Consider the following 26,102-nt stretch of genomic DNA (forward strand, 5'->3'; position numbering starts at 1 on the left):
TATTAGGTACAAGTGGAAAGGAGGATTCTTCTTTCAGCTTAGAGATCAGGATATATAGATATAGATATAGGTAAATATATAAATAGATAGATATATATATATATATATATATATATTTTTTTTTTTCCCCTATTTGGAAAGCTTTGGGAGGAAGGTAAAAAAAGAAAAAAATGTGTTGTGGAATAAGCCTATTTTCTCACACGGGGAGATGAGATTTAGATCCTCCCTCTTCCTTCCTCAACCCTTCTGGGCTAAAATAGGGGACGAGGCATCTACAGAGTTTCTCTGCCCACAGTTGGCTGCAGTTCTGTCGCTGTGAGTCATGACTGAAACACCACTTGATGATGAACATACGGCACATTCGTCAGAACTCCAGAATAAAACAGCCACAGGATGTTGAGAGAGCCTCGGAGGCTTTAAAGGTGTGGGACTGGGCCGTCCCGGTTGTCGCAGATGACAACGGGAAAAACATAAATGAATTAATAAAATTCTGGGCTTTGGTTGATGACGTTGGCCAGAAGATTCAGAGGGTCTTCGAGCGTGAACTGGGACTGCCTGTGGAACACAGAGCTGAAGTTGGTCTTTTTGCTGTTGTCATGGTTTCAATATGGTTTTAAAATAGAGGCCAATAAAAATCTGTAACCACCCATTATGCATTCGCTGTGGACGTGTGCTGCTGAGCGGAGGGTTAATCCATAATGTGCTGCTGTATCCCTGACCTCGAATCAGCTCCCTGCTCCACCACCTTCGCTTTGACGATGCTGAACATTTAGGCCGCGCTGCTCCGTTCCGATTGCGATCTACAGTAGTTCCTGTCATGAGCCGCGATTCCTGAGAATTCGTTTCCTCTGGGTTACAGTGTTCGGAGCGTATGTTGTTTCGCCGCGCTCTGCGGAGGAGTCTCCAGCTGCTGTTTCCACTCACCTGTTGGGAGACGTCACAGACAACTCAACGGTGCTGTGGAATTTACAGCATTTGAGAGATGAGAGCAACCAGGAGCAGCGGAAACGGGTCAGACCCCCAATGTGCAGGTGGCAGGACGACCTGTGTAGGATTCCGCCGGGGCTTTTGCCAGTCTGGGAGAATTTGTGCGGTGTCAACGTCCGTGAAAGTTCACAGCCATCAGAGATAATTTAAGGTTTTTAGAGTTTTGAACACCCGCCTGGAGCCATGTCAATCCAGTGAGCGAACAAACAACACTCTAATCAACACCTGTCACCGTCAAATGATCCTCACTGAAACTGTCGCTCTTTTCAACACCGGAAAATGTCCTGGTGTTCAGGGAGACCGCAAATCATTTCAGACAGAAGATATTTCTCACAGCAGATTTCCCGCTTGTAAATCCGTCATTACGCAGAACATAATCAATGTTTAGAATGAATTGATCCTGACACTAAATTGCAGTGATGGAAGGTCTCATACGAGAGGTGTAATGGGACTTGCGCTGAGCAGTGGAGATTGCAGGTGGAACAGCAGTGCTGCAATGGAGGAACCCTTGACGGACACGCGTTTCCGTCTTCCACAGTGAGCTCAGCTGTGCGGACACGTGTGTGCCCGTGAATTGTGCTTGACCTGGGGTGCTTTCCTTAGCGACAGCAATAATCCTTCCGGTTTTGGGTTTGAAATCCATCCTCCAAGCACTGTCACATGTCAGAGAGTTTAAATGTTGGAAATTTTAACGATGACCTCTCGTTATTGATTAAATTGACCTCACAGCAAATATCCGTGCAGCATGCCGTATCATCAGCATGTCCTTAAATTTGCTGAATATGGAACGTCACATCCAGCAGCCCCATGGCGTCGGTGGTTTGCCGGCGGCCACCGAACGACACAGAATGTCCAGGCTGAGACGGTGTGTGAAAGAAATGCCCACTTCTTTTCTTCAGAACTCGAGCTGTGAGCACAGCGGGGCCCGACATGTGTTTATGGCTCCGCAGCTATCAGGGTGTTGCTCCTAGTGGCAGTCTCTTGTATAATTTGAGGCTCACGTAGCAGCGCACCGCTGCGGAGGGCGATCGCGCAGCACGCCGGCCAGGCCGTTAGGAGCGATCGGCGTAGCTAACTGCTCCGGCCTGCATGTCTCCGATATAGAGGCCATTTTGGTGCCGGAGCTCAGGAGGGTGAGGGAATTGTCCCGGTTATGACGCGCGTAGCTCAGCGGTCTTAACCCTGGCTCTGCTGTTCACCCGGTTTTTTGACACTGACTTTGGATGTAGGTCCGACTCCATACTTGTTGGGTATATTTTAGGATCTTTCTCGGATGGTGAGAGTGGACAGATTGACAGGACATGGTCCGGCCAGCCGGGAATCGAACTGCTACTAAGTTTCCCCATGAGCTTTTCATTTTTTCCCCTCTCTTGAATACCCGTTCATTTTAATCTTAAAACTTTGTCTTTAGGTTTCTAGCTACACAACCCCCACTGACTTCCCAGAATTCCTGTTTCCCCTCATCACTTAAAGCTTCCCTTTGTTGTCAAGTCACAGCGTTTTAAAACTGTGTAAGAAGCAGATATAACAGCTTTGTGCTTGTGCGTGTGTGTGTGTCTGTGTGTGCGTGTGTGTGTGTGTATTCGCATGTCACACCACTGATTCGGGAGAGAGCAAACGGGGTGGCAGTGCAGTAATTAGTTCTGGGGCATTAACTGCTTATCAGTGGACAGTTTTATTAGCCCCCTTGTTTTGGCTGGTTAGCCTTCTGGACATGGAGCCAAATGGTGCCCTGAGTTGCCCGGTCAACCGTGGAGGAATTCACTGCCACGCCAGAGCCCTTAATGCAATGAGAAGACCAGGTTGCGATTTGACTTCACTACCGACGCGGCAGCCGCATGCTGGGAAATGTTAAACACTCAGTATGGTTTTTACCATTAAGATGGAGCTTTGTAATCCAAAGTAACACTAGCAGTCTGAATGGAAAATGGAAAAAAAAAAAATTAGAGCCCCCGAAGCCTGTCTGTTGTTTTGGTTTTACTAGGTTTTTATTGCCCCAAATGGCAAAGCATTTGGGTTTGTTTAATCAGACATGGAGGAATTTCACCCCGGTGCCACATATGATGAAAAGACTGTAAACGGAACATTTGATCTTTACTAATGCGTCGTACGCAAGTGCATTTTTATAGTATCACCATTTAATATTGTTTTTTTCCGTATGTATTTATGGCCGAGCGCTATGAAACCGTAGCCATTCGACAGATGCCCGGCATTTCATGTGTCAGAGAGAGGACCCGTCTATGGGAAGTAACGTCTGTTCCAAAATTGCCATTTCACGGTGTGTGTTTTGTCTTTTTAAGCTTTGGAAACAGCCTCGCATGTAGAGGCATGTTGCTTGGTCATCCATGAAGGAATTCAGCTTCACCACAACAGCCACAGAATGTCAAAGCATACCGGTGCAGTAACCATGGAGACCCGTCTGGTTTGCTGACTGGGGGTGGCGAGGTCTTAAACGAGTGGGTTTTTTCTTTTTTTCCAAGCAGTTATTTTCAAAAGGCGAGTTAAAAGTGCACAAACGTTTTTATAAACCTTTCTTGGCATGTGGTTTGAAGACGTCTTTGTTAGGCAGACGCGTTAAAATTGCCGAGTGCTTGTTTTGGGTTATCTGCCTTGCGGTCTTAACGCCGGCAAAAATGAAAAAGACGGATCCGACACGTGGTGTTGCTGCTTTTCGAACTATTTGGGTGCCCTATTATTAAAAATGAATAACTGCAGAGTAACTCAAGAGACCGGAGCGCTGAGAAAATGACATTTCAGAGGCCGACTCAAACTAAAAGCAAACCTCAGACCTTTGTCGCTATTTTAAAGGGACGCCGTGTCATCTGTCTCTTTCTACGTGTGTCTGTGTGTGTGTGCACGTTGTGTTGATTCAGGAAGCAGCTTGCCCCTTCCACCTGGCCGGGAGCTTTTTAAAGCCTTGGTGGAAGACAAATACAGAAGGCCAGGGAAATGAGACTTGAGAGAACCTGACATGTTAAATCTAACAGTCAAACATCACCAGGTCAACTTAACACCAGCCCTTTCCCTCCCTCCCTCCCTCTCTGTGTGTGTGTGTGTGTGTGTGTGCTCGTGTGTTGTTTGGATGGGCGGGCACTGGGTTAGATTCTCAATAGATGACATTGTTCCTGGCGTGGATTCAAACACACACAAAGTCACACACTCGCACAAGCAGGGCTTACATACGTACATCAGGTGGTGCAGGTCGACACACACACTTACACCCACACACACTTACACCCACACTATATAATCTGGCGCGAACAGGATGAAGGCTTCAGGTTACACACAGTCTACAAGTTTGGACGAGTCAGCAGGTTCTGCAAATAGCGACACATTCCTGCCAAAATAAATAAAGTTACCGAAAAACACCGTAAAGCAACGAGTGAGAGAATGACAACATAGTGGGATATAGGGCTGCAGCTCATCGTTGTTTCCATCATCGATTCATGTGCTGATGATGATTTCTTAATTCGTTAATTGTTTGGTCCAGGAAACGTCAGAGCGCAGTGAAGACACCCCAAGGTGACGTCCTCATGTTGCTCGGTCCAAAACTGATTTATTTATTTATTTATTATCGGGTCACGTGTCAGGTTGTTGTTATTCCCCTGCTCGGTGGAAGACGTGTTATGGTTAGTTCAGATCAATGATTATCTAAATCGACCACACCTGCCAGGTAACTTTCGAATGAATCCGCTAACTGTAAAGTCGATAGCATGTCTGAAAACCCCTGAAGAACCCCGATCGCATGTTGGCATCTTAGAATAGCTCGTTCTGTCTGATCAACAGTCATAAACCAAAAACATATTCACTCTGCAGCAACAAAAACCAGAGAGAAGCAGCAGATCCGCCCGTTGGAGAAGCTGAGACCAGTGAATTTTAGCTTCTTTTTTAAAATTCTTGATAGACTTTGGGAATGATTAACAACCATCAATCACTACGACTCGCTTAATCATTTTAGCGCTCTCTTTAAATTACTTTTGTGTGTTTCCCTGCCGGGTCAAGTCTATATATCGATTATTTTGTGATGTGCCTTTGTATTTCCCGAATTAATTAAACCTGCCCATAATTAGTCGCGATGCAGTCGGCTTGAAGCAGCAGATGGGGCTCTTTGTGGGTTTATCATCACGGCACGTGGTCTCTGCGGAGGCTAAAATAAATAGTGAAACTTCCCTGGACTCTGCTGATGCACGGCCTCACGGAGTACGGTTGGTGCACCGGGAAGTGAACGCTCTGGGAAATGTGTCACGGGGCGTGAATTCTCATCTTCAAGCCTATTTGCAGATTTGCGCTACGGATCAGGGTGTCGTGACTCACCCATTCATCCAGTTATTCACCCACCTATTTATCCCTCCATTCATCCATCCGACCGTCTATCCACACACTCATCCACCCATAAAGCCATTTATTCACCCCCGCCCATTCATCTGTCAATCTGTCTTTTCTGACGGGCGGCCGTTCAAAGGGACCAGAGCTGTCGTGTGCCAATGTGCCCCGATGATTCACGTCCTGCAGACGCCATTGCCGTGAGATTATGTGTGAGTGTGTGTGTGTGTTTGTTTGTATAAGTGTGTCTGAGGCAAGAGGAGGGGCTCTGTGTTGGGGTGTGTGTGTGTGTGTGCGCAGGCGAACACAGGCTGTGGGGACAGGAGGAATTTGGGAGTGACAGGGGATGTAGTAATGGGACGTCTTGATTGATAGGACTGGAGACTGCAGAAATACACGGGGATGGGGAGAAAGCAGGGAGGAGGGTGAGAGAGGGAGAGAAACGGGGTTAATAGAGAGCGAGGGAAGGGGAGGGTGGGTGTGGGCGGGTGATAGCAGGTAGCTAGGCAGAGAAGGACGGGCGAGCGAAGGCAGGAGAAATCGAGCTGTTCCCCAACGTCCTTCAGGCGTTCGCTCCGACCTCCACCTGCGGCTCCGGACCTCAGAGGCGGGGTCGGGGGCGTTGTTTACATAGTCGCCGCTTCGGAGAGCGTCACGGTTTAATAAGGCAACACTCTCCAAGGGCGAAGGGCGAAGGGACTGTGACGCGGGGGGAGCACACGCCCGGGTGCCCGCGGTTCCCAGTGCAGCGGCAGAACCTGCACCGACTGCAGCTGGGACAGTTTGTTTCCGAAGTTTACAGATGTTGATCAAATGTAGCAGTCGAGAGCGAAACCCAAACCCTTGCCAGCAGCTGGACTCAGTAATGATGAGATGTCTCACTCTGTCCCTTTGATGTGCTCTGACTCAAAGACATTGACACCCAACAAGTCCCGATTTACTGATATATTTATTTTTTTTGGCATTTTTTCAAACGCACTCCCATTTATGCCAACACACTGTCAGGGGTCACTGTGCAGCCTTCAGGTGCTCCAGCTTTTGATGTCTCACGTGCAGCATCAGAATCTCCTTAAAGAAAACAGCAACAAGTGACTGTGAGATATTAACCTCAGCTCTAAAATCACCGGCTAAACAAAACGATCCCTTACACGAGCAAACTCCCGTCAGGTTCTCAAAAAAGCCACTAAGATGATCAGTTACCGCACATGATGTCGTCCGTCTTTTAGATTCCCTGGACATTGCGTTAAAAAAATCCAAAACGGAAGTTTGGTTTTATTGTAGAAGACATTCCAGTTGTGAAACGCTGCAGTACAAGAAAGGCCGTGTATGAATTGATGAATGAACGTTGACGTAACGTCTCTTTTCTTACATGAACATATTGGTATTATTAGGTGGTTTTTATGTGTGTGAACGAGCTGCTGAAGAGTATTCGGGCTCGCAAACTCACTTGAGAACGGCCGGTGTCCCTTTCTTTAAAAGGTGAACGCCTCGGCTCAGGAAGCGACTCTTTACTGTAGGTGACGGCCGCACGGTCAACGTCTCCTGCAAAGTTCGCTTGTAGGAGATTAAAAGTCACGAACGTGCAGTTTGGGTTCAGTCCCTTTTTTTAGTGGGAGAATTATGGGATATGAGATCTGGACTCTTTCCAGCTCAGCCTTCTGTAAGAATGTTAAAGTCATCAAGGGTGTCAGGGAAATGTGGTTTTTGCTAGAATGGCCTCAGGGGTCTACAGAGGTCTTTCGTGGGTGGCATGTGTTGGGTTCTTTTTTTTTTTTTTTCCTCACAGCTGCTTCCAAATGTTCACCAAAAGATGAGGATGAAGTTTTCTTTTGACAGTTCACCCTGAGTTTCTTCGTGTCGTGGACATTTAGAGGACGGCGATTTTCCTGCTTTTAGATTTAACGTATGACCAGTGAAAAGACAAAATGCTAGAGTCAATTTACAGCATCTTTTACCACCAGAAACAGTAGAAACCTGATCGATAAAGCAACAATAAAACCACAGAAATACCAGAAGTAACCACAGAGAAAACATTTTCATAACCTCCAAAACGAGTTATGCTTCTGCATCAAGGAAAATGAAAGAGCGAGAGAGGAAAACCAGCCCCGCCGGAGCAGCCGAAGGCGCTCTGCCATCATCTGCTCTGTGTTTAAATCCTTAGACATCAGGTGGATTTGCTGCTGAGCCACAGCTTCTCTTGAAGTTCAGCTCAAACCAGGTGTTTAGCCTCTGCAGAGCTTGGCCTGTAATCAGCCGAGCTCGGTTGGAATGATATGAATTCTGTTTGAACATTCAGGACCGGGATCAAACCCTGGCAGCCTCATGCTAAAGTAAAGTAAGCCACCCCACCCCCCCCCAAAAAAAAAGAAAAAAAAAGGGAGAAAGCTTTCTGTTCTTTTTAGTGAGAACTGGGTGCGGACTCCATCTGTAGGCACTGGCGTATCCACACCTCTTTCTTTCCTTGTTGCTGCAGGCCCAGATTTAATTGTACTCACCAACCACGCAGGAATTGATAAAGTACTGTCAGTGATCAGATCTAATATTTTTACTCAGATTTATTTTTATTTTTTTTAATCCATAGCCCTTCTGTACAGAATTGAGTAATTAAATGAAAATCCTTTGGAAAGGACCTGAAGAAACAAACAAATGAGCGGATGTGTTAATTTTCCTCTTCATTTTCAAGTGAAGCTAAAAGACGAGACGGCCTGCTCTGTTGTTTTCAGAGGAGGGGGGGGCGGGCTGGTAAACTCTTCCTCCATAGCATCGTTAGCCTGAGATGCTAGCAGGCTCACTAGCATAGCTAATACATTGCTCCGTGCCGTGGGAAGGTACCGGACTGCACCTCACTTTGAAAGACTGCCACCCACCTCCCTGGGGGAGGGGTCATTAGGGCAGGGAGGGTAGACAGAGCGAGCTCTCGCGCTGAGCAGCGGTGCGTTTGAAACCGCACGACCTACACTCCCTCCATACTCCAGGCAGACTGTGTGCACGTGTGTGTGTGAATGTACATACGTGTGCATGTGTGGGCATCGGCAGGTCTGCGTGTACGCGGTGCTAACTACCATTGTGATCCCGAGGCCTGCAGGAAGTCTCTCTCCGCGGCTACCGCGCGTTAACCGGAAACGCCACCTCCTCTCTTTCTTTCTCGATCCGTCTCTCCCCTGGTTTCGCTGTTTGACTCGTCCCGGCCCTCGGCGGCTTCCACGCGCCGCGTCCTGTCCCGTGTTCCTGCCCCGTTCCTCCGATGAGCGTCTAACACGTCAGATGTTGGGGCTCGGGCTTTCTCCCTCCCTCTACACTTCCTCTTTTCACTTTAATGTTACCCGTTTCTTCTGTTTGTGCTGTTTTGTTTTTTTTAAGACAGCACGGGTGCAGTGCCCCCCCCCCCGACACAACCATCGGTGGCACAGTGCTCTCAAATCACAACACCCTTGTAAGTCAGCAAAGAGTATCGCATTTTAATTGGCTGATTATCATCAAAGGGGCTTTTTTTGCACTTCGCAAAAAAAAAAAAAAAAAAAAATGGCGTAACAGCTGAGGTGTTGATGTGAACCAAAAACCAAACTCTAGACAGGAGCATAGAAAAATAAGCTGCCTTGAAAACACTGCGTATTTTCACAAGTGCAAAGTTTTTTTTCTTTTTTTTCTCACTAATGGTTTCTCTGCTTTTGTACTGAAAGACTCCTTTTGCGGCGTAATTGTCTCTTCATAATAGCTTTGTTCTGTCAGAGACAAAACAAGCTGTAACATTACAACCGCCACTTAATTGTTCCTCCTCCAACCTTCATACCCACCGTTGCCATCTCGTTACTGGGGGTGTGTTTCTGTCGCGAGGAGAGAAAGAAGCCAAAAGCTCTTGACGGTGACCGACCCCCACGTTCTCGCTCGGGTTTTCCTGTGCAACGGTTTCAGGGGGTTTCCGGTTTGGTTTCTCGTGGCATTTACCTAAATCCCTTCACAGCATTAAGTAACATTTAGCGCAAAGGTGAAAGACAAGTGATAAATATCGGCTCGGTGAGGCTGCCGAACGTGGCGGCCCCGCTCGCTGTCTCGGTCTATTTGACTGTGATAAATTTAGCAGATGGGGGACATCTTTAGCCCGGCAAAAAAAAAACAAAAAAAAACAAACCCCAGCCGAGGTACCTTTTTAAAACCCTGCCAGTGACTTGGAGGTCACATTGCTCAGTCCGTAAGGCTATCAGCCGCGGCCCGCTATTATCATAGAGATAAAGAATGGAGCCTCGGAGCGGAGACATCTGCAGTGACCGTGGAGGGACTTAGAGGTGGAGGGACGGGGAGGGGGGGGGGCGGACCGGATGGCTGGAGTGAATTATGTGCATTGTGGGTAAAAAAAAAAAAAACCCAAAAAAAACCACAGAGACTGACTTCTGGCACAGAAAGTGAAATACTTGCTGCCCGGCTGTAGCACTGATTGTACAACTGGCTGTTACTGAATGACTCAGACAGACTGAGTGAATAAGTTGCTTACATGCTGACAGATTGACGAGCTGCCCGTGTGAACGATATGCAACCGAGCTGACTGGTTAAATAAATAGATGTTGTTACTGATTACTGACCTGTTGACTGCTGGTATTTGGCAGTGAGAGGGTGGTCGACTGACGGGAAAGTAGATTTTTGGCTGGACCGGCCACGGTTTCCCCATCAGCTGCGGCTCTTTCTAAATGAATTGCACCAACACTTTCTATTGCGTCATCAGGAGGCTGTTTACAGGCAGCGCTGCCAACTCAGAGCCTCTGTCACTAGATTTACAGACTTAGCAACTTTCTCTCAAAAAAGCACTTAGCAACAAATCTAGCGACTCCTTGGACAAGAAGAGAGTCGCCAGTGTTGCCCCGCGAGCACGAGGTCGGGCTTTCCCTCCAAAGGCTCACGTCTCGATGCGTCTCATTCAACCGACCACACGGCAGCTGAAATTAATTAAACTCATTTTACAGGTAAATAGAGCTGAAATCACAGCAGAGCCGTTGTCTTTGACTTATGTGTCTGGTGATTTTGTCTCAGTTTCGTACTCGGTTCCGTTGCCTGACGACAGAAACAGAAAAACATGTAAATGAAAACAGCTTTATTGGGAATTCAGCTGGATGACATTACTGTATATGTGAGCAGAGACAGTTGGAGAGAAGCAAACAGATGAAGGGGAGAAAGCAGCTGACGCTGGGCTGAAGGCAAATAGGACGCCATGATGTCAGGAATATGCTAATTAGCTCATTACGTCATGTAAGCGACACCTAGAGACTTTCCCAGCAGGCTTTGGCTACTTCCCATTGAAAGTAGTTGTTTACAGCGGATCCACAACAGCTTTGAACCACGTCCTCATTTACCCGGTTTTGACCCAGTCTTGCTGATCGATGCTGTGCACTGACTGTCCCTGGTCAATTTAACGCCTGGCCACAGGGTGACGCAGTTTGCATCAGAAATCATCCTCTGCTTCCACCTCCAGGACTTCGCCTGAGTATCGTCGTGTTTTTAGGTTTCCTCCAGCATCACAGTGACCCGGTGACAGTCGTCTGTACGTCCACGGATACACTGCAGACTGGAGCTGATCGCAGCTGATTCGCCAGCTTTTAATGGGGCCAGTTTGCCAAAATATAAGCAGATACAAAAAAACAAAACAGTTGTAGCCCAAAGCTAGCCCACATCATACTCCCCCCCCCAATCATTATGGGACAAGAATTCTAATAGATGCTTCAAAATCCATCAATATTGACTGTTTTCACACACTACCAATATGTTTTTGGACAGCACTGAGGCTCAGAATGTCTCTTCAGCATGGTTCCTTCTATCCCTGGAACCCTGGACCCTCTTTTCTATCCATTCGTATCCTGATATTCACCGTGTGTAGACAAAAAAAATCTAACAAATTCAAATTATTTTTTGTTACGATTCACACGCACACTGCCGGCACAACTAGTTCAACATATTCTGGAAATAACAAAACACGGTTTGCCTGTCGAATACATGTTGTGACCGTTTAAAGAAATGAGATAAAAACAATAAAAATAAATAAGCAAGAGGGTTCGAATGAATGCTTGCGGGCTGGTTTTCTATGAGCTGTCCGACTGGCTTCTGAGCGGATTTGGCCGACTGGTTGCCTTGCTGCCCGCTTCTGTGTTTATTTATAACTCGGTGGTATAAGCCAGATAGGACAGACACGGATATGAGAATTGATGACCTGCATCACCAGGGGGATGGAAGGTGATGGCTATCACCGCAAACAAATCACACCAGTGCACACACACACACACACACACTGAGACACAAATTCACAGACCTGCACAAACACACACACAGATGCACGTAGCCGGGCAAACCAGAAATGCGAGGGTATACCCGTACATCCACATCCGCACGGGGGCCGTGGCTGCTGGCTGCTGCAGCGCCCGGGTCACTGCGGCACGTGTCCACACGGACTACATTACCAGAACTGTACCTGCACACGGCCGACCCAGATTAGTCCTGTTTATCTTGGAGGAGGAGACGAGAGATGTTTACATTATAGAGTGAAATGGAGCTCGCCAAGGCCGACGGGGAGGTGAATCCAGCTCCGAGCACCTGAGGGCTCATGGAGTAGATCGCAGCTACCGTTTTGGTCTTTGCAACCCCAGAATACATTTGAAGACAGAGTCTCGTAAATCAGATTCTTTTTTTTTCTGCCAAATATGTGTAACTGTTATTAGTGTCTCACATCTGTGATCACGGCACCTCGGTCTGATCAATTCGCACGTGTCCGTCTCGGAGCAACTGACAGCCGTGTCGTAGCGTTGATGAGGCTGCGGCAACTTCCATCTGTTTGATAAAGGCTCGAGTGATCGGTCAGATGAACTGTGCATTAAACCTGCCAGTGAAGGAAAAAGGTTCTGGGAGACTAATGTACGAATCTACAGACTCCGGGAGGCGGCTTCTCTCTTCACATCCAGTAGAATTATCCCTACGCAGCAAGTGAAAGTCGGAGTTCCACGGCTGTTCCGGAGTCTTACCATTGTAACACTGTGTAAAATGAAGGAATCTGTCAAATACGACGCGGGTTTTAAAATCAATGCGGCGTTTTGGATGGAAGCCTGACACTTTTCTCCCAAATAGCACCCGAAGATGAATTCGTGGCAGCGAGCGTCAAACTGTTTAATCTAAAACGAGACGCCTCTCCCCATTTCGCAATCACCTGCTCTTCTAAAACGATTCATAATATAAAAATAAAGTGTATCAGCTTACTCATGGTACAAAAATAGCTGTGGGTTTGAGGAGAGAGTTGATTGTGTTCTTGAAACGACGAGCGAAGGTCAGACAACGTGCCCAACGCAATGCGTACCAGTTTGTAAACGGCACCCTTCATGAATTCCGGTGATTTTACTTCACTGCGGTTCACTTTAACCTCCGACTGCGTTTAAGCCAAAGTCTAAAAATAGCCCCTCTCAGCTTATTTACCCCTATCGGAGCTGTCACAGGGAGGCAAAGCGGGGCGCGTTTGGAGGGAATTGGATGGCGCCCGGGAGGGAAAGTTCACGGATTGAAGCAAACCCTCGGATTTAAGGGCACAGATTAGCAAGTCTGCAGTACTGTCTGAAGGGGTTAGAAGTCGAAGAGGGGCAAGGGCATTTGTGTGTGTGTGTGTGTGTGTTGGAGCATATCGTGTTCTCCGGCTGTCATTTTTTGTCACACTAGCAACTGTCCCCAGCTGTCTATCTAACACGCACACACACGCACACGTGACCAGCTGCCCCCAGCCGCCCCCAGCTGTCAGTGTATCTCAAGTCTTAGCTGGTGGTCCCAGTAGGACGAGGGTCTCGCACACACACACACACACACACACACTCTCCTACACCACATGCAGACCTTGAGCTATGGAGCACGATATGAGAATGACACATCCTTGTGTTTTTGATTAAAAAACTTGGCTACGTTTGCATAAGAAACAGACCAAGGAGTTAACAAGACAGACACACACACACACACACAGACAGAGACAAAGAGTGAGCGAGAGAGAAAACACAACTTCAGCAGTCTAATTGGAGTGAAATGTAATTACTGCTGCTACCTACACATTCTTTAACAATAATTGTATTTCCCCTGCTCTCTCTCTCTCTCTCTCTCTCTGACTGTTAATTCTTTCATGTTTCATTTTTGCAGCGGTTGCAGTGTTATAATTAGCCTACTGAGATGCTCGAAGCATCGCAGCACTTTCCCCTTATGAGCTGTTAGCCTCTACACACTTGACACAAACACACACACACACACACACACTCGCTCTCTCGAAAACCTACAAGCCTCATAAGCGAGCAGAGCGAAAGCGCTGATGCGTCGACGTTCCAAAACACAACTCTAATCAAAGTGGACGTGTGTTTGGCTAAGTTTGCAAAAGAACCGTAATTCCCATGATCCGGCCCCGGTGGTTTCATTTGAATGTTTTTATTAATTAATTTTTTTGCTTCACCTCACATTAAATCCTCATTTCGAGGAACTTAAAGCACAGCGAGCCCCGCGGGGCACGGGAGGGCCTCGTAAACACGTTGCACCGACGGGGGGAGCGCGGCTCGACATCACAGGAAACGGAGACCTACGCATCAGTGTGAACATTTTCAAACGGTGGGATGCGGATCCGTCTCTTTCATCTCGCTGAGGTTCACGTTTAGGTCTGATTTGTTCTCCAGTTTCACAGTTGAAACAACAAGGCGGAGGATTTTTTGAATGTTTAGTTGCCACGCCGCCTGGCTGGCGGATGATCCTGTTTTTCAATGAAAGGATTATTTGACAGATAAGAATCTTGTTTTTGGAGATAATAAATGGCGTCCCGGTCGCTGCAGGTTGTCTGTGTAACTCTAGAATACAAACCTTCCCCTTGTGTTTTTGGAACTCTGGGAGGTCCGGAAAAGCCACCACACCCACAGTATGTCAGGTCGCAGTTTCCAAAATGGCATCCGCGCCTAAACGAGGCGCCTTTCAACACACGCCCCGGATGAACCTTTGATGCAAGTTATTTTCATTCCCTTTTTTTTTCTTACTTATTTGTTTGGAGCGGAATGGAGCTGATATCATTTCTCTATTTGAAGTGATTCCACTAAAACACATGAACTGAATTACTTTGCCTTCCCTTTTCTACAGGCTCAGATTTCTTGTGCATATGTTTATACATCTGTGCCTCACATCATCCACCATGAATGGACATCTGCATGTCCCAAAATGGATGCTACGCCCTGATGTGCGGTATTAGTTCCAAGACAGATCGTATTTACATCCTAGCCCCGAACGGCCGCCCCACCCGGGAGTCGTCTGGTGCGAGGTGAAGTTGCTGTTTTCTCGTTCCTCTGTCATGTTTTTCCCAGGACTCCCTGCGGTCTATGAGGCAGGTTCACATCTGCTTCCACCTGTCCGTCACACACAGATTTTAGCAACTCCAAGATATCAAAGCTGGTGCGACCGTGGAGTGGCCGAAACGTTCTGCTGGGAGTTGTTATTTCTGTCGGCTGGATCTGTAGCTGCCGTTCCCTTCCTTTCTCAGAATCTTGTGTTTTTAATCGCAGGACTTTTCTCGTTCAGCTCCGTAACATCCGTGTTTGTTGTTCTCCAGACGCCCACTGCTCTGCTCTTTTGTTCTGCTCTTTCCTCCTCTGTGCACCATTTGTAGAGTGAGTTGACATTTCAATTAATTGCTCTTATATATATATATCTATATATATATATATAGATATATATATATATATTTTTTTTTTTTTGTAGAATTAATAAGTGAGTAATTTGTAATTGATTCCAAAACGAAAAGGATCAGTGATTGGATCTGTTTTTACAGATTACAAAGTTGGAGAGAAAATGAAATTCAGAAGTATTTATCATTTCATTAGTGTTTCTCTCATCTGTTGTTTTTGTCTCACCCCCCTCGTTTCCTCTCCTCTCCTCTGTGAACATGGCTGATAACTCACTGGGTCGTTGGGAGCATTTTCAGGCTGAGCTGGTTCAGTATTGGCATCACACACGGGCCCTCTCCTCGCCGCCGTATGTTCACGCATATGGCCCATCCGCTCGCCTTAGTAGCAACTAGCAGTGTACCAGCCCCGGACTGGAGGGTGGATTTCCATTATGATTGATTGCATTTCTGGGACTGTACTGAAATACACTGTAGCTGGATCTTCTCATTCCAAAGTCAGCCGAGCTAATTACAAATGTCATTATGAAGTGGGAATACAGATGCATTTGAATGCATCTAAACAGGAGTTTGCACACATTGTTCAGTCACCGAGGTCACAGTTTAAGAGTTTTGTTCCCGACATTCAGTATCCAATAATGAGGTCTAAATTATCACAAAGACACAGTGCTGACTTCTTGCATCCTCACGCCGCGAGAATAATCTCACTCTCCTGTTTACACGTTGCAAATCACTCCGGATGACGGAGCCAGCTAAATACCCAAAATGTGCCTAATCCCCGTGCTAAATATCTAAATCTTATTGTAAAGGTAAACCGTATTGTAATCCGGGTTTTGCTCAGTGGCTGCAATGCAAACACGACCTGCGGTGCGTCACAGTGAGGGAGCTCCACCCACCGTTCACCGCTCTTCTCCCCAGAATCTGAAACATAATAATGTGTTTAGTGAAAGTGCTCCATGAGGATGCAGGAGAAATCGGTGTGTGTGTGTGTGTGTGTGTGCGTTATCAGTAGAATTATTTGTGTCCTGCATGGCGTCACTGTCACCTGTCAGTCTGGAAGCTTCCGCAGGAATGTGACCATTTTAGAAACTCTCTCCCTCTCTCTTCGCTCTGTTTCTTAGGCCTCTCTCATCCCGTCTGAGCCAATAATAGAGGCATCAGCTGTGACATTGGGGGGGGGGGGTGGAAGGTGACGGGAGGAGAGAGGCAGGGAAGGAGGGAGGGAGGGAGAGAGAGAAAACACAAGAAGGTGGAGTGGGGACGAGATTGAAGGAGGGAGTACTGGGACTTTAAAGTGCTACTCAAGTGCTAATGTCTCACCCTGTTCAAGATGTCCCTCTCTCTGGTTGGCTGGTTGGGGAATTCCTTTCCTTTAATTGGCCGCCGAGTGGCGTTTCTGCGTCCTCATTGGCTGATGAGGGGAATTCTAGAGAGGGAATTTCCTCAGAGTTGTCAACTGGCACTTGTACCCTGTGCTACGTGGTGCATCTGTGCATGGGGGCCAGTGAAAGTACACAACATGGGTAATAAAGTTACTACCCTTCGTTAATGTAACTTTATTACTGCGGTCTGACCATACAATTTTGATAATTACATTTTTTTTTGTTACTGTGTCAAACATACAAATATGCGTCGGCCAAATGAGCTAACAAGACCACGAATTAATAAAGATCAGAACATAAGAAAAAAAATGACCGGTTCACATACAATATATTTATATTTTCAGACTTTCGTGTCTGCTACAAATTCATGAATCATTTTTAAAGTTTTACTATTATGTCTAATATATTGTTATAACTATAAAATGAGTGCCGTAACCTACAGGACAGAGGGAACTGACTAGTCCATTTTACCTTCTTTTTCCAGCTTTTATTAGCGAACTTCAACAATGAGACAACCGTTCCAACTTTAGATCATTTGTACATATGTTGATATGACGGCTTCAGCTAATGATTATTTCTGTTATCAATTAATCTCCCTCTTATTTTCTTGATTTATACAAGGAATTGTTTGGTCTAAAAAGAGTCCAAGGTGTCATCTTCAAATGCTTTTTATTCGGTAACAGTATCCAAAGATATTCACCGTGTAGAAGAATAGTCATGTCATAGTTCATATAGTTTCAGCTCTAGTTAGTAAAGTATTTGGAAGTCACGTCGTTTGGTTAGATATATATATTTATACGCCCTGCATTTGTTGTAGGACGGCGCTGTGCTCGTCCTCTGTCGTCAGCATCTGCTCAGCGTGCTCGAGCGAGCTCCACATCTCGTTGTGTTATGATTTAAGCAGCTGTCTATGGTGTTGGACTTCCTTCTTGCTGGTTGCCTTCTGTTGAGGAAATGAAAAATCCTCACAGTGTACTCTGTGTGTTTGACACCTGAATTCCCTCCTACCTTGGGTACAGGTTTTTTTTTTCTGCTTTTTTTTTTTTTTTTTCTAAACTCCAACGGGAAGGAATCAAAGCCTCTCTAGAAATTTAACCCTTTGGGGCATCCAAACCCCCCCCCCCTTTTCATCATACCCCAGTGACAGCCTTAACGTCTCTCTCAAGTGCCATGATACCACCCGGGTTGACTTCTCTATCCCCCGCCCAAACAAAAAGGGAAAAAGAGCAGAGACTATCACCACTTTGTTGAGAAGGGCGAAACGTGTTATGGGAGTGCGTCCACAAGGGCAAAGCTTGCAGCTTCTGTAGGTAATTTGGGCTGTTGTTGTTGGTACACAGTATCCCTGTGTCTCAGCAGATTAGCCAGAAAACATTGAAAACGTCTGTTACGAGTTTTTAAAGCCCAAGATGGCATCTTCATATTGTCCAGGCAACAGTCCAAAACCCAAAAGTACTCAATTTCCAAAGAGAGAAAACAGAGAAAAGCAAGAACTCCTCACGTCCGAGAGGTTCTGAAGGTTCCAGAAAATGTTTGGCACTTTACTTGAGAAATTACTCAAAAGTTTAATAAATTGATTGTTAATTTTCAGTCCATAGGATAAATGACTAATTAATCGTTTAAGCACTACAGCAGATATCCTGTACAAGAGAGGGAGAATAGCACAGCAAACAATTAATTGTAACAGTGGCACAGGTTATTACTCAAGGATGAAAAGGGTGTGGTGTCACCACTGCCAATTAGCGAGACATTTTGCAGGCTGTGAATGCGAGTGGGTAACGAGGCATAAAACACACCTCAGCTGTCTGTGGACGCGAGGCAGTTTGAGGACGACGGGAGCAACATTCCCGCTGCTATTAACACCAAATAGGAAATGTGTCTGCACATTGCTAACTATAGTTTTCACAGAGCAGTTTTCACATTGTGTCCTGTAACTGATAACAAACGGTCAACTCCCAAACCTCCCGTTCCTTCTCTCCTTTTAGCCCCGCGTCCCTTGCTCTTTTACCCTCCTACCACCCAGCATGTCTCCGCCGCCCTCTCCCCCAGTTCCCCGTCCAAGTCCACACAGTTCCCCGCGGAGGAAGACAGGCAGGAAAAGCATGCAAGTGTCCGGTTAACTGTTTATTTATAAAGACGTCCTCGCAACCTGATAGTGGAGATGGGCTGCAGGGGGGTTGGTGTCATGTCTGGATATTTATTTTTATCACGGAGCAGCAGCTAGTGTACAGTCTAAAAAAATTAAATGCGGTGTTCAAGATATCAGTGTGGGTCTACCTGATGATAATACGCATTTGTGGTATTTCAAAACAGCACATACTGCCCGTATCGGTGTATGTAACCACTGTCGCACAAGGTTTTAGAAAAAGGTTGATGTTTTATATATCTGCTTTGTAATTCTGTTAATCATCTGGTGGCCCGGAGGTTGGGAACCACTGGTATTTATATATTTTAATAAAGCTGAGACAGAAAACAAAATAACTGAAGCACATATAGAAAGAAGATCATGAAACTTCTTCGGGTAGTTGCCTCAAAAAACGATCTCGTCTCGATCTTTACCTTGATGTGACATCTCACCTGGAAATACCCCACGTTCCTCACTAGTCTGCTGTCATTATACTTCCATTACTTTTGGGTTGTCTTGCACTGCAGCGCCTCTTTTTTTTTTTAGCGGCACAACTGCTGTGGTTTTACAGAAAATAAATGAAAAGAAAATCATCAGCTGACATTAAAAACACAGTGGAAAACAAGCCTAGCCTAGCATTAACTTTTGAATTTATAAAACTGCTCCAAACGTGTCAGGGAGGGACTTAATTTTGTTTTCAACTACTTTCAAGCCCTGTACTTTGTATTTTGTGAAACAAAGACAACTTAAAGGTTCGATTTTGAACACGTCGCTCAGCGCACCTTGATTTCAGTTGGACTCAGGACAAATACAATGCGACCTGCTCTGTTTGACCAGTGTGACTAAATCAGTCATCCTAAGGAAATCACAGTGGCACAAAGCTCTATACTTCCGAATAAATGCTTTTTGTACAGTATTCTAGTGCATCTCAGCAACCAAAATAAATGGCTTGCTATGATTTTAGTGGCTTTTAATTTCCCTACCCATCCTCCCGCCCACACGGCCAGAACATGATCAGCATGTGGGAAAGTCTTGCCGACAGTCATTCCTCCACCACCACAACTCTTAGCAATCACTGGTTAAGTAATTGCAGGGCGGTAAGAGGTTCTCAAAGACACCGACCAATAGGAAGCGAGTCACACAGACATCGTTATGTGTCTGATTGGAACAAAGGTGTCGCCATGGCGCCCGGTGAGGTAGTTTCAGACGACACACACACACACACACACACACATACACACCCAAGCCTCCCTCCAACTGGCCCCAGCTTCCTCAGGCTAAATGGTTATCTTTTAGCCGTGGGTGATGACAGTCGACAGCACCGGAGCTGGAAACAGAGACACACGCACACACACACACACTCTTTGCTGTGACTGACCACGTCAAGCGCGCGCAACAGCACCTCTCAATGGTAGTTCTTCGATGTTTTCGACCAATCGGGAGGCATGTTGTGAGGCAAGTGGAGCTGCGGGTTTCGTCTGTCTGACCTTCTGTCTCTTTTCCTTCGCTCTCATTCTGTTTCTTTTACTCCTGTTAATCTGTTTAATTCTGTCGTTTTCTTTTTTCTTCTCTCTCTCCGCAGTCTTCGTCTCTCCCTCCCAGGATTTCCCCACCCTCTCTTTTTAAGTCTACCTACCCTGAACGTCCTTGTCCTCCTCCCTCAACAATCTCTCCATCTGTGTCAGACTGATCGATGCCCTTTGGTGGGTGGAGAGCGTTTAGGGGCGGTGCTGTGGGTGTCAAGTTAATGACAGCTTTCTCTCCCGCTCGGAGTAGAAGATTTCTCGTCTCTCCCTTTACGTCTCTATCTATGTGCGTCCCTCATTCTTTGCGTCGACGGTGCTTCTTTTTCCAGCGGCACAGAGACAGCTCAGCGTGCCCTTTCATAGCGACGCTCCTCCGCCATCGTCAGCCCTATTGTCGCGCGATGGATAGACAGGCTGTTTTTGACTGGCGAGTGAGTGTAAGGAGGAGAGGAAAGAAAAATATGGCCTTGCAGGTTTTGGAGATTGGAGAGAGAAGGTATGGCGTACCCTAAGCCCTGGGGGGAAGGGGAGGACAGGAAGAAGCGAGGAAATGTTTTGGAAAAACAAAAACTGTCCAGAGAGAGGTGGAGAATCCAAAAAAAAAAAAAAAAGCTAGAAGACAGACAGAGACAAACAATGAAAGAATAAGTGAAAGCATTAAAAGAAAGAGACACAGATGACGGACTGAACGATAGTGAAAAAGCAATAAGGGGAAAGCCAAGAAGAGCTGAAACAAGGACAACTGGACTTGGTTGTAGATACCTGAAGACATTTCACCACTCATCAAAGAGGCTTCCCAGAAGGAGAAGAAGCCTTTTGGATGAGAGGTGAAATGCCTTCACGCTCTCCTTATTGCTATAACCATGACCGGGATGACTGAGGATCTTCAAAGACAATAAGGGGAAATAGGAGGGATGTTGCCCGTGGCAATGCAGTTGAAGGTAGCCGACATGAAAGGGATGGACCTCATCCCTGACAGCCATCCTGGACTACTTTTGTGAGGGCTTGGTAAAAGTTTAACGGCGTAGTACGGTATAATAGTGTGCAGAAAAAATTCCAAGGTGGGATCAATGCAAAAATAACACTCAAAGAGTAAGAATCTGGACTTTCATTAGGATAAAAAGGTACAGATTCGAAAGTTGTAGAGCAGCGAGAGGAGATAAGGTATTTTACTCTGCTTCCTGAAGTTGACTCTCTGGCTAAAGGCTTTAACAGCAGGGAAACGACGCAGCGGTGCCTGTGATTAAAAACAAAGTTTTGTCCAAAGGTGAAGCGTGGCAAGGGTGAGGTAGCAACAAGAAAGAGTCTTTTGAGTTGGTCAAAAGCTACCTGGGAGGCCTCGTGTTGTTGTTGCCAGGGAATTCCTGTGATGATTTCACTTTCTCCGGTGGGCAGCTGCTACGGGGCAAAATGGAGTCACAGTGGGGGTCCGTCTTCCCCTCTTTTTCTTTCTCATTCTCTCGTTCTTTTTTTCTGCTCGCTGTCTATCTCTCTCTAACGAAAGCCCTCAGGGGAAATCATTTGTGTTGTGACACACACACACACACACACACACACACACACACTTGTGCAGGAGGGGATCCTCTCTTCCATGAAAGAGCTGAATGAATAACAAAACCATGAGTTCAGCCCTCAACACTCACAATGGACACAAACACACACAGTAGCTTGCAGAACAACGCATGCTCTCCCTCCCGGCTCTCTCTTCACCCTCCCCCCACTCACACCTACGCACACACACACACACACACTGGGTTTGACCCCTCTCACAATAGAGAAGGCATGCATTCATTAGCAGTTCCAAGAAGGCTTTGACTGGTTCTGCATTGTTGGCTAATCCAAGGTCCCACCGTATATCACCTTCACTCTCCCCCTCCATCTAGCTGTCTTATTCTCTCGCTCCATCACATCCTTTTCACTCTGTCGTTCTCTCTCTCTGTCTCTCTTCCCTCTGACTCTTTCATTCTCTGGTCTGAAATTAGTGAATAATCCACTGAGCAGTTTAATAACAAACCTAGGTAAAAACCTAGTATATGGCTGGACCGAGTATGATAAATGTTCAAAATGGAGGACGTGGTTGAAAACTGTTGTGGATCCGCTATAAACAACTACTTTCAAAGGGAAGTAGCCAAAGGCTGCTGGGAAAGTCTCTAGGTGTCGCTTACATGACGTAATGAGCTAATTAGCATATTCCTGACATCATGGTGTCCTATTTGCCTTCAGCCCAGCATCAGCTGCTTTCTCCCCTTCATCTGTTTGCTTCTCTCCAACTGTCTCTGCTCACATATACAGTAATGTCATCCAGCTGAATTCCCAATAAAGCTGTTTTCATTTACATGTTTTTCTGTTTCTGTCGTCAGGCAACGGAACCGAGTACGAAACTGACAAAATCACCAGACACATAAGTTAAAGACAACGGCTCTAATGTGATTTCAGCACTATTTACCTGTAAAATGAGTTTAATTAATTTCAGCTGTGTGGTCGATTGAATGAGACGCATCGAGACGTGAGCCTTTGGAGGGAAAGCCCGACCTCGTGCTCGCGGGGCAACACTGGCGACTCTCTGCTACAGAAAGTAGCTGAGGTTTTTCCAAAGAGTCACTAGATTTGTCTCTAGGAGATTTATTTTAAAAAACAGTCACCAAAGGGTGTGAAAATTCTGTAAATCTAGCGACAGAGGCTCTAAGGTGGCAACACTGCCTGTAAACAGCCTCCTGATGACGCAATAGAAAATGTTCACACCAGTTCGTTTTGAATTGAATCAGTAGCAACGGCCAATGGGGAAACTCCCAACACTCAGCCGGCTGACCAATGGTGTAACTTCATCACTCACTCACTCACTCACTCACTCACTTCAGACATTCGGGGATGTAGTGCTGGACCGAGGAGGTCCGGCCAAAAAGATGTGTGATCTTATAAGAGGAGAGAGAGGGTGAAAGTGAGAGCAAGAGAGAGCCAGAATTGTCGTAAGAACTAATCAGATTAGTCCACGGCATTGATAATATTATCCCACTCCCACTCCCCCTTCATGATGGATTTCTATCGACAATGAGATTTGTGTGCCATGAATCGGTTTAAGGGGCTGAACTTATCAAGAGGATTGACTTTTGATTCAGTGCGAGGCGCTTTAAGTTGAGGTGTTTAGGTTGTGACGAGACTGAGCATCAAGTGGTTAGAAGCTTGATGTTTCCCTTGCTCTACAAGCAACTCCCCTAACCATTCCCTCTGTCTTTGTCCCTCTTGTCTGTCTCCCCACAGATCTCAAAGGTGCTCAGCGCAATGGGACTCCTAAACCTCTGAACGGCAAGCACAAAAGACCGAGGGGAAGAGGCAGAATAAAGCCAAGGGAGGTTGAAAAGAGGACAAAAGAGGAGGAGAAGGAGGTGGAACAGAAGAAGGAGGCAAGGTTCTTCCCTGGTGCCAGGCAAAAAGGAGAGCTTTTGGGCAGAAGAGTGGGTGGAGAAGGAGAGGGAGGGAGGGAGTTTTGAAAGGAAGGATTTGCTCTATCTGTTGGGGGTGCATGCTCCCCCCTAAATCCACCCCTCCAACTTGGACATCCTCTTTTTTTTTTTTTTTTTCTCTGCATCAGTGACAGACCGACAAAAGGCAAAGAATGCACAGTAAACTAAGTTTGGGCTGCCTCGGGGCGAGCAGGGGCCTCGATCTGAGACTACCCAGGACTAGAGCCTTGTTACTGGGCTTGCTTCTCGCCACGGCGGGCTGGTTCTATCCGCCGGTCTGTGCAGAGGCGGAGATTGACGTGCTGGCCGAGGTGGTGTTAATGGAAGCAGGTGGACAAAGTGAGAGGGTTGGTGGAAGAAGCGAGCTGGAGGCCTCCATGCACTCCTCGCTCCTTCGGGACTTCCAGGAGGTAACGGAAGGTATCCGGGCGATGGAGGCTGCTGCCGTAGAAACCGGTGAGACGGCAGCGACTCAGCAGAATTTGGTGGCGCCCACTGCCTTCGCAGACTCCTCGGCAGTGGTGGGTCGAATCTTCCAGATGAAGGTGCCGAACAAGATGGAGGATGTTTACCTGGGTGATATTGTCAAGGTGAGTTCCAGCATCACCAGTTTGTTCTTTTTTAGTTCATCTGACTGTCCATATTTTCCAGATTAACTTTTTGTGTTTTTTGGTAAAATTGGCTTTACTTTCTCATTGTTTGGGGTTCCACAGACCTTCTTTCTTCCTTTCAATTAACTTTTAACTTGAACTTTTTCTTCTGATCTTACTCAAACCCAACTTGAGGAAAAGTTTTGAAGTGGTTACCCTTCCCTTTGACGCAAACTGGGCCTGCATATTTGGTGAAGGTGACAAAATACAGAAATGGACATAAAGCATTTTTATCACACCAAATAGTATTGTACGTTAAATTGGCTATGCACTGACCAATGTATATTCCTTCTGTTTGCAAAAAGGCAACAGAGGGAACAAAATGCACGGACAAAGAAATGTAGAGTGATATTAGTTATGTGTGGGCTTGGTCAAAACCAGTCACAGTTACAGAGCGTGTGAGATTTACTCATGCTTTTTGGCTGGTGTCTCGAAAACCTCAAGCATAGGTCATTTTCTGTAGCGGATTTCTGAAACATGTCAATTCAAAATCAGGCCTATTAGAAATTTTCATAAAATTAGGGAAAGTCTTTAAGTATTAAACTGATAAAACCATGTTAGGTGTATTTTTTAAGCTGTTCGATACGGCCTGGCATCTGTATTATTCCAAACACAACATTAGGGGTAAGAGCCACCATCACGACCAAGGTTATGATGAAAATATCCGTGCAGTCACAAACATAACAGGGAGATTACAGAGCGTCGGAGGCGTCGGGGTGGGTTAACTCCAGATGAACTCCAAGAGCAATCAGAAAGGAGTCATTCCCCTAAAAAAAAAAGTGTGTCACTGAAATTATGCCAGCGTGTGCCATTGCTCAAAACCTGCCCCGAGGCAACACATATTCGAAGCCATTCGGAGCAATATGCCCTTTTTTAATTGCGCTGCATTTTCCACGATGGCCAATTCTCTATTATGTATGTAGCCTCATATCTGAATTAGAGGATTTAGTACCCCCCCTTCCCTCTTTACTCTTCTTTCCTTGTGTCTACTGTCTCCTAATCCCACCTATTCACCCTCTTTTCCATTCTCTTTATTCCTTTTATCTTCCTCTCCTCCTACCATGCTCTCAGACTTCACCTCTCACACTTTGTCAATGTATACTTACTATACTGTCACAGCCAGTATTATCTCCCCCATCCTCCCATCCCTTCTGTCACCCATGGCCCTTTCCAGGCTAAACCTTTAATATCGTACACTCCCCTCATGTCCTTCATCGTCTTCACGCTATCTCCATCCCGCTATCCAGTCTTCACTCTTACGTTCCTGTCTACCCATCCTGCTGTTCATCCATCCCTCTCCCTCTTTCTTCTCCTTATCCTAATTATATGTACTTTAAAACCCCATCACGTCTCACCCTCCTCCTCCCGTTCTTCTCTCTCCCCCTTCCTTCCCCTCCCCCGTCCAATCACATCAGATCATATCAACCAAGTTCCCCAGTGATAGGCAGCATGAAAATACACTCATACTTTAAACTGCCCTGATACAACTCAGCTCATGTAGACACAAACTATACGGAAAGACGTTACTTCTGTCACAAAAACTTCAAATAAAATTTTGGAAGGGAATGGAGAGAAAGGATCCAAATATGTCTGAATACTTTTCGTCTGTCCTGTTTCACAGCAGCAGTTACTTGGTCTCTCTCCAAAGGGTAGATCTCATTCTTTCGGTGGAAACTGCTCTTCCATTTTCCATTAATCTTTATGTTTTTTTTCGTTCAGTCGTCTGTATACAGAAGACTGAACAAGGCTATTTGCAGAATTTTTGCCATTGACCTGATGTGGCTCGCTGGCACACGACACCCACCGCGTGTGTCTGTCTGCGAATTTGAAGGGATATGACGTATATTTAATGTGACAGTTGAAACCCATTGGGTCAGTTGCCCAGCTTATCTAACCTTGTGGAGATTTAGATAAAATGTGGACGTGGAGGTTAGTTTTGTTAATGTAACCCATTATTGTGTAAGCCCGTTCTTTTGGTTTTGGCGCTCCTCTC

General features: G+C 46.1%; 1 protein-coding gene across 4 annotated transcripts in view; it reads left to right on the forward strand.

Moving 5' to 3' along the window:
* Positions 1–26,102, forward strand: part of dag1 (dystroglycan 1) — a 117,433-nt gene that overhangs the window by 70,322 nt on the left and 21,009 nt on the right. For all 4 annotated transcript variants that reach the window (XM_040159020.1, XM_040159022.1, XM_040159021.1 and 1 more), the window contains one exon: positions 23,257–24,049. In XM_040159020.1, the coding sequence (XP_040014954.1) occupies positions 23,612–24,049 (438 nt within the window). In that variant the 5' untranslated portion in view covers positions 23,257–23,611. The remainder of the gene's footprint in view (positions 1–23,256; positions 24,050–26,102) is intronic.

Source organism: Xiphias gladius, chromosome 21 (assembly GCF_016859285.1).
Source record: "Xiphias gladius isolate SHS-SW01 ecotype Sanya breed wild chromosome 21, ASM1685928v1, whole genome shotgun sequence".
NCBI lineage: Eukaryota > Metazoa > Chordata > Actinopteri > Istiophoriformes > Xiphiidae > Xiphias > Xiphias gladius.